This window comes from Pteropus vampyrus, unplaced genomic scaffold (genome assembly GCF_000151845.1).
Source record: "Pteropus vampyrus isolate Shadow unplaced genomic scaffold, Pvam_2.0 Scaffold36, whole genome shotgun sequence".
NCBI classification, from domain to species: Eukaryota; Metazoa; Chordata; class Mammalia; order Chiroptera; family Pteropodidae; genus Pteropus; species Pteropus vampyrus.
The window spans coordinates 940,991-959,602 of NW_011888817.1; the positions used below are offsets into that span (position 1 = coordinate 940,991).

The 18,612-nt window shown below is 47.6% G+C and overlaps 1 protein-coding gene and 1 pseudogene across 1 annotated transcript in view; both read left to right on the top strand.

Annotated features, from left to right (window-relative positions):
- The first annotated feature begins 1,883 nt into the window (after positions 1 to 1,883).
- The window catches only part of CDA (cytidine deaminase), a 21,528-nt gene continuing 4,799 nt past the window's right edge, over positions 1,884 to 18,612 (top strand). Inside the window, exons 1-3 of the mRNA XM_011357513.2 lie at positions 1,884 to 2,083; positions 12,820 to 12,931; positions 17,733 to 17,790. Coding sequence (XP_011355815.1) covers positions 1,930 to 2,083; positions 12,820 to 12,931; positions 17,733 to 17,790 — 324 coding nt within the window. The 5' untranslated portion in view covers positions 1,884 to 1,929. The remainder of the gene's footprint in view (positions 2,084 to 12,819; positions 12,932 to 17,732; positions 17,791 to 18,612) is intronic.
- On the top strand, positions 8,775 to 8,999 carry LOC111738285 (annotated as a pseudogene).

The window sequence follows — 18,612 nt, forward strand, 5'->3', positions numbered from 1 at the left end:
CCACTCAAAACACCATCCTTGGATATTCCTATTCTTTGAGCTGGGCAATGAACTTTTCTTAATTTTATGTCAAATGGAGATTAAAGCAATGTCATTAATATTAATGATCCATAACTTAGCTCTAAGCAAGTTTCCAGGCCCACTCTAGCCTTCCATCCAGATGGCCTCAAGCCCCTTGTCTAAGGAATTCTAGAGCTACTGCTGGCTGTCAAACTCCATACAGATGGGTTTGCAATGGCTGCAGTCCCCACTTATGATCATTTGCAGGTAAAGAGCTCTGAAGGTGCCAAGGGCCACGATTAGCTTGGAGGTGATTCGAATTCTCCTGGCACTGTGGAACCAAGGAGTCCAGCCTTCTTTCCTGGAGCCTGGGGGGGAGGGGCCATTGCGGGGCCTGGGCAGTGCAGGGTTTCTCTGACAGCCCCGCCTCAGATCCAGGACACTGCTCTAGATGCCTAAGGTACAGAACCAGGAGGAAGATGCGACAGCAGGTGGGAGGAAACCAGCTGCTTCTCTAAGGGTTGGATGTGTGGAAAGAAGGTGGGGAAATCTGAATTGGGGGAAGGTAGGGAGGGGAGGAGGAAATTATGCAAACTTTGCTGAACTCTATTTACAGAGACCCAGCTAGGGTCTCTACGTGGCTGAGAGTTCCAGGTACAGGACACAGAGATGCTGGGCTGCAAAGCCCAGAGATGTCAGCACGCAGAACATGGAGATACTGCCTATGCCCTTCCTTTTCTCCCTTCTTCTCCCTCACCCAAGACCTCAGAGAAGCCACTGATTCACTCTTACTTGTTTCGGGGGTCTGGGGACCTTTGGATGCCTCTGGACACCCTAACTGGTATTATGCCCTTCCTATGTGATCCTGGCCAAAGCACTTAATGTCAATAACCCAACGTGCATGAAGTCACAAAGGGTGCTCACGTCATGACGTCCCAGAATCCTCCAACCATGTTCACTGTACACACATTATCTCATTTGACCCTAGTGACAACTCTGCGAAATGCTGTTAGTGCACCTATTTTACGGATGAGGAAACTGAGGCTTAGAGAGGCGGTACTAACTTCCCAAGGTCATAAGGCTAATTAATGACAGAACTGGGACTCACATCAGGGTCTGCTAACCGTCAAAGCTCAAGCTCTTCTATGATGCCAGGATGTAGAACAGAGATATCACTGTCGGCACCCTAGAGATGAAAGAACTGGCTCAGAGAGGTCAAGTAACCGGCTAACAGTTTTACAGATGGAGCATGGCAGAGCCATGATGTGAATCCATTTCTTTTACAGCCAACCCAATGTCTGTTTTGCCTGAGTAGATGATCTCAGAGGTTCCCTCTATCTTTTTAATTCTGGGTTGAGACAGGGAAGAGTTGGAAGGAGAACAGGTGAAAATAAAGAAGTAACGTGGTTTTACTGCTGTGCCTCACATTCCTTGACTCGAGAAGCCAGTGTGGCTGCCCCAGCTCTGCCCTGTCGGCCTCATCCCTTCTCTCAGTGACGGAGAGAAAAAGTTATTCAACAAACAGGGTTTTCAACCCTTGGAGCTTGGACTTCCCAGATCTCACACTGACTCCACCCAGTAACTTCTTCCCTAAGGAGTGTGTGCCCACAGTGCCTACACAGGGTCACCCATCCCTGGACCCGCCCACCTATCGGTGTGTCAGCAGTGAACGTGGTCCCCAAGGAAGAGTGTGGAACTCACGTGGGCACCGTCACATCCTTCCACACTGGGACACACACCGCACCGTCTGACCCTAAACCAGGGGGGGCTCCTCTCACTGCTGGCCCCGCCCAGCAGCCCCGCAGGCCCACACCTGGGATCCGCCCCTCAGGGACACACCCCCGGGGAGGAGCTGCCGTCCGAGAAGTCCCAGCCCAGCCTGGCTGAGAGCGCCCGTTTCTGCTCCTCAGGTGGCCCTGGGGGACCAACATGGCCCCAAAGCGTCCTTCCTGCGCCCTGAAACCCGAGCAAGTCCAGCAGCTGCTGCTCTCCTCCCAGGAGGCCAAGAAATTCGCCTACTGCCCTTACAGCCACTTCCCTGTGGGGGCAGCGGTCCTCACCAGGTCCGGGAGAATCTTCTCGGGTAAGGACACGGGCAGACGCCCCGGAGGGGCCCCTCCGCAACAGACAGCACGGTGGGGAGGTCAGAGGAAGATAAGCAGGAAGGGCGGGAGGGCACAGGCAGAGTAGAGCTCAGCTCTGACCCCTCTTGGCTGTCCCCAAGCCCCAGTATCCCCATTGGCCCCTGCCCTGCCCAGCATCCCAGACTCCCAGACGGTACTGCTCCAATCTAGGGGCTTTCAGTTCTTGGAGGACTGGGAAGCCCAGTCTCAATTATGTGTTAGGTAATGTACTAGGTGCTGAGGATATTGCTATAAAAAGAAATGGCATAGTCCCTGCCCCCATGGAAGTCCTCTCCTCTTACACAGGCCATGCCTCCCCCTCTGCAGGACAGGAAAGAAGTTGGAAGAGGAAGTCACAAATCAAGAGCATCAGCTGTCCTCTGTACTGGGAGGGAGAGGGCTGGTACTTTCTGAGTCCTCCTCTAGGTCCCCACACCTGCGGAGGCTTCTGCACGTTATGTCAGCAAGTCCTCACCTCAGGCCCACTGACCTAGGTGTTATGGCCATTTCTCAATGAAGAAGACTCAGAGAGGTGACATGACTTGCTCAAGGTCACATGGGACACTGGAGGTGGAACCCAGGGCTGGGGTCCCCAAAACCCTGCATTTTTCCTGTCACTCACCATGCCAGGGGATGGCTGGGGAAGAAAGCAAGGAATCCAAGTGAGGTGACTTGTCAGTGGGTTATGCAGAGGGTCTTGAAGGAAAGGACAGGTGGGGTTTGAGTGACCAGTGATGAATGCCAGCCTGAGAAGGTAGGGACAGAAGTCTGCGTTGGCACTAATCTGTCCCGAAGCTCTTTTTCTTTGATTTGTTGGTTTTTGTAGAAAAGCTCACTTGAACAAAAATTCGAACTTGTTTTTGCTAAGCTAGGGGTGTTCTTTTTCAGGGTAGTGGGGAAGGTGGTGAGGAAGTGACAGGGAGGCCATGCCCTCCCCAGCTGTCACCGCCCCAGGGGCAGATGAGAATTGGCACAGAGGGACAGATAGGGATGCCCAGCCTTGTTGCCTAATATCCCCTTCCACTTGGCGCAGCTATTTCAAGGACCAGAGGCCCACACCACGTGTACACCTAATTGGTAACCCCCTAGCAGGCCTGGGCCAGGTACTGCTCACCCCCTCCACTGCTCAGCTGTAAGTCCACCTGGGGGCCCATGCCTCCCCCTCTGTAGTGTCCCTCCTGGGTTCTCCTTGATATTCACGTTATTTCTTATCTTTTGAGGTTCCGCATGGGTTTAATGAGTTACCTGGGTCTTAAACATCTTCGAGCAGGAGAAGTAACCTTGAGTTAGTGCTGGTAGGTGAAAAGACCATGACTAATGTCATCCATCTCACCCTTACAACCCTGCAAGGCAGTTATTATAGAGCCACTTTGCAGAGAAGGAAGCGGAAGCTTAGAGAGGTTAAATGCCCGAGATCACAGAGCTGGGATTCGAACCCAGAGCTCCCCAGACTCCCAAGTCTGCTACTCTGTGGACAAGTAAAGAATCTCTGGATGTCATGTGGAAATTTAGGCTGGCCTGGTGGCTCAGATGAGTATTAAACATTAACCACCACCGCAAACAACATTGCAACCCACGTTGCCCGTGGTATCAGGGCCTTGAACATGGAATGAGCCATCGATTCTTTCCAATGCCTCTACATCCCCTCTTCACCCCTGCATTGATTCATTTATTCAACAAATATTTGCCAAGTACCAATTATGTGTTAGGTAATGTACTAGACGCTGAGGATATTGCTATAAAAAGAAATGGCATAGTCCCTGCCCCCATGGAAGTCCCCTCCTCTTTGGCCATGGCTCAAAGCCAAAGGCTCGACCAGTGATTGTAGGAGTGAATGAATAAGGAGAGCAGGAGTGTAGCCCATTTAAGTTGCAGGGAAGGACCTAGTGTCACAAGAGAAAGGGTCGTGCCATGAGGATTTAGGGAGGCCCTCTGGGATGGGCTGAGGCTCTAGAGTTAGAGGCTCCTCCTGGGTTTGAATCCTGGTGCTGCTGTTGTCCAGCTGGGTGTCCCTGGGCAAACCTGTGGCCCTTCTGAGTCTCAGCTTACGTTTATAAATGTGGGATCATAACACCTGTGAACAGAGCTAGTTTGCCTGGCCCGGCGTGGCAGCCAAATTCCTCCCTGATGGCTGGTGCCCATGCTGCATCAGTCACTGAATATGTTGACTCTCACCCCTGAATGTGAGGCTTTAAAGGAGCTAATGCCTGTGAAGTGATCGGCCCACAATGAGAATGTCGCAAATGGTGGCTGCTTCTACTGCTACTATTAATGGTATGATGATAATGATGACATGATGATTTGGAGGCAGATTGTGCAGGACTTTTGAAGGCCAAGCAGAGACATTGAGATTTGATGAGGTCGGACATAGGAAGTTAAGGAATATTATTAAGGAGCAGAGTAACGTGAAGCTGGTGCTTGAAGACAATCGGTCTGACAGGTACTCAAGAAGGGCTGGGGAGGAGGAAAGAGTGTCACAGGACAATGTCTATCTTGTTTGCCTGGCCTGGAATAGGTCCTCAGGTAAGGTTCAGTGAACATGTGAATGAATGGCTCAGACTAAACAGTACCAGGTGGAATGAAGAGGAAAGGAAGATCAGAGAGCTATTGTGTGGGACAAATGGATCAGGCCTGGGATGCGCAGTATTAGAAATAAAGGAAGGAAATGTGGTTCTAAGATTTCCAGCCAGGCGGGCCAGGGGATAGGTGAGGCACTGACTGAGGTAGGAGGCTGAAGGCAGAGCTGGACAATGCTGGGGACATGGTGGGCAGGACTAACAGCAATGTTAATAGACAATCGATTGAGCAGTCACTAAGCACGTAGTAGGCAAGGTCTCTTATAATCTCATAGCCACCCCACGGACAATGAGTGCCACATGCATTAGTCAGAACACTTTCAGTTATAAATGACACAAGCCAACCAGAGCCATAATAGGCAATGACATATCTTGTCTTGTGGACAGCTGGATCAAGAACTCAAATGTCATCATGCCTTTCTTTAACCTTCTGGGTGCAGGTGGTCTCCCTCTAGGTATCAAGGGCCAGGAGTGCAAGCAGACTCTAGTTAACATTCTCACAGCCTCAAAAGCAGAAAGAACTCCTCCCCACTAGCTTGAGATGGAAAAATTCCAGGGAATCGCTCTGATTGGTCCATTTCTGATCACATGCACATCCTGGGGCCAATCACTGTTGTCATAATAGGGTAGCGTGACTCGGCCAGCTGCTTCACATATCTCTCCTCTGTAGGGGGGTGGGAATCTGTTACCACAAAAAAAGTGTGGAGGTGCCAAGCAGACCAAACCAATGGCCAAACACACCACATTTTATAAATGAAACAACTAAGACTCAATTTTATCAAATTCTAAATGCCATGCTCTTTCTGCTGCCCCTTGCTGCACGGTGGATATGCAGAAGGGGGCAGAGAGTTGTGCTGAGGAGAGGGGGACAAATGGAGGGCATTTTCCAGAATCCCTGGATCTTCTTCTTGGGATATAAAGGGAGGGTGGATGGCAGTAAGGCAGGGCTTGGCCAGCAGGGGACTTTGAACAACCAGAGGAAACTTGATAGAACATCGGGGTGAATTAGAGAGAATTAGGGGGAAGAGAGGGCACAGTTGAATTTAGACACTGCGAGTTTATAGCTTATCGTGGGACAGGTCCGCCCAGTTCTGTGACTTTCTCCAGTTGCACAAAAGACCAGCCTGAGGAATTTCCGCCCTCGGAGGCAGCTGGTGTCCCGTCCAATTCAAAAGCAAATCTGGCTGCAAAGACAGCCTTGCTGTCATGATCTTGTGATAATGTTCTTTTCTCTCTATTACCCCCAGCCTTGGCCCCTTGCAGATGCCACCAGGAAGGATGGTAATTAGTAACTGCTGAGGGAAAGAGAGGTGAGGACACGAAGAAAAGTGTTAGGGTGGGGACCCGAGGGGCTTTGGGCAGGGAAAGTGGAGTCAGCCTTGGGGCTCCCACATGGCAGCGGTGCTCAGCCAGTGTTTGTGGAACACCGGATGGGGGGTGGGCGGAGGGAAGTTCTGGAGGGCTGCTCTTTGCTGGCACCACCAAGGGAAGCGGGAGTTTCTCTTCCACAGCTCACGCCCTTGGGAAAGTGGTCTACCTCGCCCTTTCCTCCTCTCTCTCTCTCTCTCTCTCTCTCTCTCTCTCTCTCTCTCTCTCTCTCTCTCTCTCGGGACTTGGCACTCTCTATGTGCCATCGCCATTTAGGGAAAAAGCCACTCCGCTGAATCAGCTGTAGTGAATTCTGGGAGGAGCAAACCACATTTAAAAAGACACTTAAGGGTGTTTTGGTTGATCGCTGAATCCACGTTGCCTTGGTTTAACCCTTAAATCTGATCCTTTGTTCATCTTCCCCAGATCAGACTCTGCCCTCCTGATTTTCTCCCTAGGCTTCCTTTTATCTCCAGGACCATTCTTTGGTGCTTTATATTGCCCTTCTCCACAGCAGTTGACCTACTGTAGATCCCCGCCCTGGTGAGTCACCTCCTGGTGAGTCAAAGCAGGCTTCCCAAACCCGCTTTCTCTCCTTACAGCCCTATCTACCCGCCACAACCCACCAACCACTCATCTCCCTCCAACTCCAGGCTCATCTATTAGTCCCCTCTGCTGTCACTCCAAAGTGGCTCATTACAAAGACTGGCTTCACTAAAACCTATAGACTCTATAGTTGAGTTTGAATATAATTCCTTCATGAAACTAAGTGTGGCATTTGTGGTGGGCAGGGAGGCAGGAACATGGAGAAAGTGTAGTATTTTTTTTACGTACACGAACATGACATTTCTCTAGTCCAGAGATTCTCAAATGTGGTCCCAGACCGCCAGCCTCAGCACCTCATGAGAACTTGTTAGAAATGCAAATTCTTGAGCTCCAACCTAGACCTACTGAAACAGAAACTCCAGGGGTAGGGCTCGGAAATCTGGTTTAAGAAGTCCTCCAGAAGATGCCGATGCCCACCTGCTCGAGCGGGAGAACCACGGCTCTAATCTTCATCCTTCAGAAGGGCAAGTGGGTACCATGCTCTCCGGCACTGCTCTCTTCTCTGGTGACTAGGTCCAAATCACCCCTTTGTTGATGAACTTCTTTCCTTGCTGACGTCTTGATGATGTCCGACCCCAGCCCTGCCTGAAGCACCAAACCACCTCAAAACATGGCCTCGCTGAAATACCATAGAGGAAAAGAGCGATCCTTTGCATGTGACAGGCCAGGATGTGAGTCCTGGCTCCTTGCCACCAGCCTCTGCCTTTACCTTCTGTAAAATGTAGTTAAAATAGTATCTTCCTTACAGAGTTGGTAAAAGGATTAATTATATAATATAAACTGTTCCAGGGAGAACCTGACAGATGTAGCAAGGTCAAAGGTCAGCAAAGGTGGGAGGGGCTGGTGTGGATGGGCCTGAAAGGGCTTGTTTAAAGACAGTCTTTTCAGGCGGAGCATCAGGAACCTGGATGGAGAGATGAGATGGGGAGCAAGAGAGACATATTTATTGCGTTTCAAAATAAAAACAATAAAAGAATAAAGGAAAGCAATTAGTAATAATAGCACTATCATCGTAGTTTGGTCCAATCTTATATTTAGGGATTCCTAATTTGGTAACATCCTAGCCTCTCATGACTGAGAATGGTGCCTGGCTTTTCAGGATTGCAATACATGGCCAAGGGCTTCCTTTTTTCTTTTCCTTTTTTTTTTTTTTTTAAACAAGACTGGGAAATTACACTTAAACTTGCTAGAGGCTCCAAATAGTTATTCCTTTGTATCTCAGAGATCTAGTCCTGAAGTAAGAACTCCCACACATTCGATAAATACTTGAGAGCAACACTGACCTCCCGAGCATACTGCAATGGGCAATGTAAATGAAGCTCCAGACCACAGGAAGTTTACACTATCATGGGGGAATTAGATAATAAAGATATTTATTTCAGGAAATTGGTAAGTGCGAGGAAGAAAATTAAAGCACGGTACATGGATTGAGAGGGTTGGAGGCAGACCTCCAAACTAAAGCAATTTTAGGTAGGCTGGTCATGGAAGGCCTCTCTGAGCGGAGACCCATGAGTAGGGAGAACCACGTACATATAGAGACAAGAGAGTTCCGGGCAGTGGGAACAACCACTGTGAAGGCCCTGTCGCAAGAGAGTACTTGGCATCCTCGGGGAACAGCTGAAAAGCCAATGGGCCTGGAGAGCAAAAGGAGATGCGGTCCAAGAGGTAGGCAGATTGGCAGCAGATTACGTAGAGGCTTGTAATCGTGGAAAGGATTTCAGAGTGCCTGAAGGACAGAAACGGGGTCACTGTGACACCTGGTGTAGGAGAAGAAGCTCAGTCGCTCAGGCCTACCACCACCGAAGCCTTGACTTTCATGCAGTTAATAACAGCAGCTAGCAACTGCTCATCACTTTACTCTGTGCCAGGCTTTATGCCAATTGCTTTACACACATAATCTCAACTTATTCTCCCTAGAGGCCTATGAGGAAGGCACCGTCACTATCATTTTATAAATGAGGTCACTGAGACTCAAGGAGGTTCAGTCCCTTTCCCAAATTCTCGGAGCCAGTAGGGCACAGAGTCCCAGGGAAGAACGGAGAACCTGGCTGCTCTTTCTACAAAACTCTGTTTGAGCAGTGGCGTATATGAGTGTGCTCTCATCTCTTCTCGGCCTTTTGGCTAAGATCAAATGTAGTATCTGTTCTTATCAATTTAAAAAATCTCTCTCTCTCAAACTGGCCCATTGAAATTTTAGACGCAATAAAAGAAGATTTCTCTAACTGAGGCCATTCTGAGCATCAAACGTGGACACAAGCAATTGTCCTGAAAGACTGGGCCTTCTGCAATCTGGTTATTTGCTTTAACAGCATATTTGCAAAGCCCAAGATTTATGTGACTCATGTTTAATAAGGAAAGTATCTCTAAGTCAGGGACATGTCAGGGCTGCTAAATGGGAAGTAGGAAGCAAGGCTGGCAGGGATCCTAACTTGGAGGAGGTGGAAGTCAAATGCGTCAAGGTCAAAGATCAGCAAAGGTAGAAGGGGTGGGCATGGATGAGCAGGCAAGGGTGTGTTTAAAGGAAGTCATTTCAGGTGGGCATCAGGAACCTGGCTGAAGAGATTAGGTGGAAAGCAAGAAAGATGTATTCGCTTATTCATTTAACTTTCATTGAGTTAACTGAGAGGCTGAGCAATATAAGGCCAGTTATCCCAGCTACAGTAACTCACTTGTGAATATGAAAAAATGCTTGGCCAAAGTAGGCATTCAATAGATGTTAACCATGCCTTTCAGGGTTGCAACTCCCTGACCATTCCCTGTCCCATATCCCAACTGTATTAACTGATTTCTGTATGGCTGCAAATGACAGAAATACATATAAACTATTTTAGGCAAAAAGGGGTGCATCGATCCCTATAAACTGTGGGAAGAGTTGGGCTATAGCTGGGTCCAGGAGAAACAATGAAGACTCAGACTCTTTTCTGGCCGTCTTTCATCTCTCATCCATTCTTCTAAGTGTCCAAGGCATTGTCTCCTAATGGTCTCCTCCATAATGAATGGGAAACAGGTCATTAGCGGGGTCCAGGCTCACACTCCAAGTTCTAGAGAGGAGCTGAAGTTCCTGCACAGAGAACTCTGATTGGCCCAGTGTGGGTCAGGTGCTCATCCTTAGACCAATAAAAGGATCATGTGAGAAAAGATGGCAGCTCCCATTTGAACTACGTGCTAAGGAATGACTAAAGGCTCATTCCTTAGGGGAAATAAAAAGGAGGAGGAAATGCTAAATTGTCAAAATAATAGTCTATGTTATTATTATTATTAGAGCCTACTCTTGGGTGCCCAGTATACACACCTGCCCTCCTTCCTAAAAGTAGACTTCCAAACCTGTCCCCACCTAACACCACATAGCCATTCTATCTATATATGACTGTTAGTGAACACACTCACCCTCACCCCAGCAGACTTGCAGCCAAGGTACCCGGTCTAGGGGGCAGGCTGCTAGTGATATCAATTCTTCTCCATCAGTTTGACATGAATGCCTGTGATCTTGAGAATCATGATAATGGTTAATGGGTTGAATGATTAATTTGACCTCTCCTAACTTGTCAATATAAATAATGAAGAGACAGAAAATTAAGTGAGGAAAATATATGAAGGGATGACGATCGAACAATTTGGAAATTTGATGAATGTAGAAAGAACAAAATGCTGCATAATCGCAATGAAGACTCAGACTGAGAAAAAGGGAGCGTAATAGATCAGGAACAGACTAAGACAAGGAAACGAATACACATACAGTGACTAGAACAGACGGCTGCTTATTTCTCTCTTACCTAACAGACCAGGGGTGGGCTGGAGTCTGGGGCGTATGGACTGTTCTGCTCTACTCTGCTTGGCAAGGTAGTTCAGATTCCTTCTCTCTTGATGCCCTGCCATCCCTAGAGTGGTGTCCTAATCTGCATGTTCAAAACTGACAAACACCATCACATCCATGTTCCTGGGAAAGCGAAAGGTGAAGTGGGGGGCAAGCAATGTTCCCATAAAAATGTAATCTAGAGGTCTCACTCATCACTTGGTGTTCACATCCCATTGGTTTAAATGATAGAACTATATGAAGCTTCCAGGGAGGCTGGGAAATGTAGTCTCCAGCTGCGTAGCCATGTGCCCAGCTAAACTCCAGTGGATCCAATCGGGAGAGTGAACACAGGGATCAGTGTTTGCCGCTGGACCCCTGTGGCCCTCTGGGAGCTTCTTCCTTGACCATTATTCTTGGCCACACATCCGAAGTGGGTGTTGTAGGGAATGCCCTCCTTGGGAGCATATAGCTCTCTTCTGAGGGTTGAGTTTTGGGGTCCCAGGGTCTTTAAGGATTGAGCAATCACGGGCTTTTGAAAACCGAATTTTTGTCTTCTTTGGCCAAGTCTACCGAAACCTTAGAAGCTTTGTGGTCTGTTTGCTTTCAATCACTTTCATCAGGAGTACCACACCCAATGACCCTTTCCGGGCATAGTTCTTAAGCCTGCCAACTCTTCCTTTTTTTTTTTTTTAATAACTGGCTTCTCTGCCTGGCCTTTCTCTGCTGCCTCATTTTAGTGGTGGCTACCTTGAGACAACCCAAAACAATAGGCCAGGTGAGAAGGTGGCACCCTTCATCAGATCTTTGCCACAGGGCTGATTCTCATTGCCAAGTGGAGAAATCCTAGCGGCAGATTACATGGTCTGCCTTCCAGGTTATTGCAGCATGGGGATTTACAAATCTGTTGCTGAGCAGGAAGGGCACCAGCTTTCTGCCTTCCTGCGTCTGCAGTTCTTTCACATTGCCCAACCGCTAAGCCAAGGCCACATATTTTAGACTTTTTTGTTAAAGCTGCATCTCAAATTTCAGCATTAGGTATGGGTGAAGCTGCTGTAACAAAAATCCCAAAATACGATGACTCGAACATGACAGAAATCTCTTTTTCTCTCGACATAACAATTCAGAGGAGGCCGTCGGTCCAGGGCAAACGGGTAACTCAGCTCTGCTCCGAATTCTTTCTGTCTTGTTGCTTCTCCGTCCCGATGACAGTAAACCCCATGGTCGGAGGTGTCCCACCCCAGCTCGGCGTGCGAAGGGGAAAGAATAGGAAGGAAAGGACAAGCAATCTCCTTACAAAAAATGCAATTCAGAAGTTTCTCACCTCCCTTTGGGCCACACCTCACTGGCCAAAACTTAGTTACATGGCAACACTATGCTACAAGGGAGTCTGGGAAATATAATCTTCAGGGTACTGGCTTTGTGATCCACCATATTAGAATGTGGGTCATTTGTATCACTTAAAGAAAGAAGGAGAAAATGAATACTGGGGAACAGTTACTATCCCCGCATCAAGGAGAAAAGCAAGGTATGAAGAGTGACATATCCTGATGGTCGGGGGGAAGCCCAGACCATCATGGTCTCACCTCCCTGGAAATAAGGACTTTCTTAGCCAACCTGGCTATGCCAATGTTTTGTCTCCTGGGCATAGACCTTGCCCCATTATTCCCCAGGGACACCCCTGAGAGGGACACTGGAGAGGACTCCTTTACTAAGGGCTGTGCCACCTGAGCAGCTCACCTCCCACTGGAGGACTGGAGATTGCCTTAAGGCTTGTGTAATCACAGACGCCTTTTGCAAAGCTTGCGAGTGTTTTGTTTGTTAATTTGTTGACTTTGAGGTTGTTTTGCAACACACCTCACAAAGAAACTTGGTTGAACATTGATAGCTGGTAACCAGCAACAAAAACTATACACAGGCCCAATCTTTGAATCAGGACCTACCACCCCATCCACACTACCATAGCCCGTGGCTTCTGTCTTTTAGATCCAGGGCTGGGGGCTATGCTCACCTTCTTAAGCCTCAGCATCTCCCCTTGGTCTTGACCTGCTGAGGAGTTGAGGCTGAGTTAATCTGCCCTATTATCCTGCCACTGCTCCTAGGCTATGCTTCAAGATCAAGACATTGGGTAAGTTATAAAAGTGGGAGGTTCTTGGGAAAGGCCACTATACCAGTGAGTCATAGTTTCCGAATATTTTGGGTCACATTGTCCTCCCCCCTGCCCCCTTTTTGGAGTGACTGGTGCCTTCCTGCACTGGAATAGGGCAAGCCTCTTACTCAACACATGCAACAGGAAATGGTTCTACTGGAACCATTTCCTGTTGCATGTGACTGGGCCCTTCTCTCCTTTCAGGATGTAACATAGAAAACGCCTGCTACCCACTGGGCATCTGTGCTGAACGGACTGCTATCCAGAAGGCTGTCTCAGAAGGGCACAAAGATTTCAGCGCAATTGCTATTGCCAGGTGAGTAGGAAAGCCGGGTCACAGCAATATTCATTCATCTATTCACCCAACATCCACCACACACCTGTTATTCATGTATTCATCAATCCAACATGTTTATTCTGCACGTCCTATGTTCCAGGCACTGTAGACGACTCTGGGCTAAGTGTGAGGATAAGGAGTTAAATAAAAAATGGACTCTGCCCTCGGTGAGCCCGCAGAGCAGGTCCACAACCACAGCAACTCTAAGACAAAGGCAGGTGTGTTCTTGTTCAAATAACAGCGCAAAGTAGAGCAGAATCTCTCAAAGATGCCATAGAAAAGCAGCATAGAAACCTAAAGCTGGAGGGACCTAAAAAATCACCTAGCCACTAAGACTCCCTGGTCACTACACCTGTTTTACAGCCAAAGATGCTGAGACACAGAGAACATGAGCAACTTTCCTGGGAGTTAGTGGCAGAGGTAGGACCAGATCTCTAGAGTGACACGTCCGGGCTCATTCCACTTCGAAATGCAAACACCCTTCCCTGCTCTCCTTGAGCTGAGGCAGGGATCCCTCATTGTGTGTGCTGACTCCTGCACTTGGCATCACTCACTTCTAGGTGTCAAGAACCAGAATACAAAGACAGGCTGGAGGGGTGACAGCCAGGTAAACTCGGGTTAATGGTTCCAACTAATCAGATTCCAGCCCAGGTTCTGGCTTAACAACAGCACCTAGCAACACCCTCTGCCTGCCCTAAGCATAAATTTCCAAGTTCCCTCGTGGTACCCTCCAAGGGAGCTCAATGAATTCTTGTTGGTCCTGGACCCAGACTCAATGGCTTTGAGCATATGGGATTTGAGCATATGAATGGGCCTCTTTTTTCTAATTTGGACCCCGTTATGCTTCTGATAATGGTGAATTGCTCTTGTGTGGACCTTTGCATTGTCCGTGAAAGAGAGTTTTCTTGGGAAATTAATGGTGCGAGCGAAATAACATAGGAAATGTTTGACCCACCCATAAAGAGACTGCACGGCTGATCAAGCGTTAGTCTTTTGGACATCTGGCTGCATGGGTCATGTACCAGGACTAAGTCACCTCTTCACTGTGGTGGAGCCACAGGACCTTTCTGACAGAAACGTAAGGACCTGCAGCAAGGTTGATGGGGGATGGAGCATGTGACGGAAATGAGCCCCCATTTCTTTTATAAGCTCCTAAACTTGGCCTTGTTCTGGCCCCAGGGTGGACCAGGTTATTGAAGGTTTTTTTTTTTTCCTGAGTAACCGGAACCCAGGGTGCACTTATGGAGAAGGGCACCAGCTTCCCAGAGCACTTCTTGTGACAGAGGACAAAGCTTCCCTTTGGCTTTGGGAGAAATAAATGAGGCTGTGCTGGGAACATTTTGTGTGGATAAGCAGAGATCAAGATGTGAATTACACTTTATAAAGTAAGGGGGTGAATAACTTAATTTGAAAGCCGATCCAAGAAAATAATGATATTCTGGGGGAAAAGAGGCCAAAGTCACCAAAAGGATAATGACATGGTAGCCTTTGCTCTGTTTAGAATGTTCCCAGTGAAAGGCTTTTTCTCTTGGCCATTATCTACTTTTAAATATGACTGGGTATTGCTAGTGATGATTAGAAAAAGTCCTTATTTACACAAAAGCTGCATTTTTTCCGGCGCTCAACTGCTCTGCTCGGGTGTTCAGCCTGCACCAGCATCCTTGAGCCAGAAGTGCAGTCACGATTGCATTAGTGATTTGTTGAATTGAGAGCCAGCTCCCTTGTGAACATTGACGGGTGTGAACAGCCTAAGAGAGCCCCTTCGAGATCTCTGAGATAGAGAGTGCAGAGCCCAGCATGGGATTTTGCTAATGGGGAGATAAGCCTGTCCCGCTGGGGTCCCAGCTGTAGTCATCAAAGTCAATAGGTTTCTAGCCTGTCAAGTCTCATTAGAGTGTGTGGCCTGTGTGACCAAGGTCAGCACAACCCGCAGGAAACCGCCAGTGCCAGACACAAGCAAGAGGTGAGGAAGCAGGGAGGGAATGCCCCGAGGCACCCAGCACACCTCGGATGCATCTTCTTCCCAGCTTTTCATTCTAACTCTTGTTGAAATGTTGAGTAAGGGTTAAAAGCCTAGGTTTGGTTTTTATTGAGAACTGGTCTTAAATCCTGCTCCCCTATCGACCGCAGGTGCATTTTTCATTAATCTGAGCCTGGCTTTTCATCTACAAAGTGGAAGAGAATAACACCTCCCCACTGGGCTGTTGCAAAGTTCGTGGCACAGAGTACGCGATAAGTTAAAGCTATTATTTTAATGTTATCATTATTATACTTGCAAGCTGCAAAACTACCAAAGACAGAGTCCACAGATCCTGGGTTCAAATCCTGGTTCTGTGGCTTTCCAGCTCTGCGACCTTAGGCAGGTCATGTGACCTTTCATGATCTGTGACATATGGATAATGAGAATACCTACATAACCCCTACCTGATTAGGTTGTTAGGGGATTAAATGAGGTTTTGCACATGAGGTTCTTAGCACAGTGCCTGGCACAGAGTAGTGCAATGTAAGTGTGAGCATTATCATCATCAGGCTGTCCCCCACTTCTCAGAGCTGTGCTGCCTGGATGTGCCATATTATGATATTTTGAAATCTAGAGCAAATCCAACTTCCTAAGGAATTCATGTTCACCCCCTCAATTCTACCTTGAAAACCCTAATGCAGTTCCCCTTGTCCGACAGCTGGCCATGAAGGTCACAAGTTTGGGAAAGGAAATAGTGAGCTTGGCAGGGGCCAGATCATATGGAGTCTTACAGGCTGTGGAACGGAGGCTGAATTTCACTCAGCACCTCTCCCATGGCGGTGAGCACAGTCTACCTATGTTATGGTGTTTACATGCAGATTTTATCTGCCTTTCCAGATGGTTAGATCCCTGAAGGCAGGGATTCTCCGATCGGTCTTTGTTCTTCCTTCCCCATGCCTGCCTCGCATAGAGCAGGCTCTAGGTCAACATGTGTGGGATGAAGAGAAAAAAAAAAACAGAGTCCAGCCTCCAAGAACTTATGTCAGGCTCTGGCTGCAACACTTGTCACCTGGTCATCACGAGGGTTAATGTGGCTCAGTGTGCATCCCGGGCAGGGGTCCTACCCCGTCAAGTTCCCATGGGCATTTGTTCTGAAGCTGGGAGTGTACTCAGAGAGGATCCACCTTTCCATGGAGCAGAACTTTTCCTTAACTGGATCTCCACATATAAAAGGGAGTTATCATGAGGATTAAATAAAATGGCAACTCATCACTCACTCTCCACTCAGTTGCTTTATTCAAGTCATAGCATCCATCTCTGTGTCCACTTGTTACTGGTTGGCTGGTTGGTTGGTTGGTTGGTTGGTTGGTTGGTTGGTTGGTTGTCTGGCTCCCCTCACTAGTCAAAAATTCCTAAGTGCAATGAATTTTAACTCTCTTGTGTTCACTGATGTATTCCCAGCACCGATAGTGCCTCAAAAAATATCGTCGATTAAAATGAAATAATGCATATAAAGTGCTTTTCAGGATGCCTGGCATATTCTGGGCATATATTAAACAGCATATAATAAAATAAATTAATATAAAATAGTACATAGAGTACATCGTATACAATTAAACTGTATCTGATAGGGTACTAAAATTGTGACAGAGCTTATATATGTAAAGAGATACGTGCCTGGTAATTAGCGTAGGCGATGACGTTATGTCTGTGGCATTCTAAAGTTTACAAAGTCCTTCACATACCTTATCTCATTGTATCCTCTAGCAGTCCTACACAATGGACATCATTAATCCCCCAATTTTACAGGCAAAGAAAATGAGCTTTGCATGGGTTGAAATGACATGGTCAAAGTCATCCGTAGTTAGCAAAAGGAGGAGCTGACCGAGAAACATATTTGGAACCCTGTAATCAATCCAGAGACAACACAGAGCTGTGGGTCTAGGAAAACAAGGATGGCAGTGGCTGCAGGCCTAACCTGTGGGGCTCCAGCAGGCTTGGAGGTTCCTACAGTTACATCCACTTTCTTTAAGCACTGTCTTTTGTCCTGTTCAGAGCTGGAGGATGGCCTGTAGGTGCCTTAATTCTCAGAGACAACTCCTTGGCTGTGAGCCTCTCCTCTCCAGATGTTCTCAGATGCAAGGAGCCCAGTTTTCTCTTGGACTCACATGCATTTTATTCTTTCATGCCTCAGGGCCTTTGTACATACTGTTTCCTTTGTCTGCAATACAAAAGAAAAAAAAAAAACCCAGGGTTTCAGAATAGCACCTCTGTTACTTCATCTCACTGAAACTGCTTCCTCACAGGTAAAATGATCATTCTGACACTCGGCTTATACTGAGAATTAAATGAAATAATGTATGTCAAGTGCCTGGTAGAGAGCGTAGTAGGTGCTCACTAATGGTAACTTATGAACTCTATACTTTCTCCAAGAATCAGGCCAAATGTCGCCTTCTTCTGCATTTTGTTCAAATTTTCCATGTCACCCACTGGGCTGAGCAATCTCTCGAAAACCAGAGACAAATTCTCCTTAACTTTTGTGTCCCTGGAGTGTGGGTGGCAGTAAGTGCTTACTAAACACTTACCTATTGAACACACCAGTGAAAATAATGGTCCTGCCTATGGCCTTGCCTCTTGCAAGTATGGAAAGCCACCAAGTCCTGCTTTTCAGCCTCTAGGACACAGAGCCCATCTGTGAATCAAGAACTGCCTAGCAGGGTTTGACTTAATGTGGAGGGGACAAGACTCAAGGGACTGAATTTTAGCAATTGTTATGCTTCTGGGGAAAACTGATCCGTGTTTGATTCTCTGCTTCCCCAGTGACTTACAAGATGATTTTATCTCACCATGTGGAGCCTGCAGGCAAGTCATGAGAGAGGTAAGCAGCTTCTCTTTCTTTCTGGAATATAAGCCTGATGTCTCGCTGCGTTCCCCAGGCTGTGGAAGCAACAGCAAGCTGCCAGCCAGAAGACACAGCTGCTGTCTTGTTTGCTGGGTTGGCTGGCTTCAAAGGCCTTCCCAAGTTTGCATGAATCACTGGAAATTATTTTTTCACTCAGCAAATACTAAGCGAGTGTCTCTTCACTCAGTGTCTACTGCTTGCTCAGTAGGCACTGACCTGGCTCTGGGAGACAGCACTGCCCTCGCAGAGTTTGTAGTCTAGTGCAGAAGACAGACAATAAACAAGGAGCAAAATAAACAAACAGAGTTTCTGAGAGTGAGGAGGGCTGTGAAGAAAAGAATACAGAAAAAGGAGTCATGAGTGACAGGAAGGGTGTAATCCGAACAAAAGGGGTCCCTTTGCGAGTCAGACAGATACATAGAGGCTTACAGCGAAGAAAGTAAGGATTTATTTTAGGGAGTCACAAGTCCCGGAGACACAGGTGAGCTAATGCTGTCACCAACCTGGCTCCTCGGGTGTCTCGGGAGTACAGATTATATAGGGAAAATCAGTCATCATGGAAACTAAGGGAGTTGGGGGTCATTGGTCATTGTGTTCAGTTCTGGAATCAGCCTGGCGCTGACCCGTCTGCTCCCATCTGGTCCCATGACCAGTGGGGTTGTTGTTCTGCCTCAATGGACTTGGGGCTGAAACATACCTAAAGCTAAGATGTTATCCTTGGTGCACCTGTAATTTATTGTCCCCCTGACTATAGACCTGAGTCTCCATAAATCTTACGTCCTAAGGCTTAATGATTAA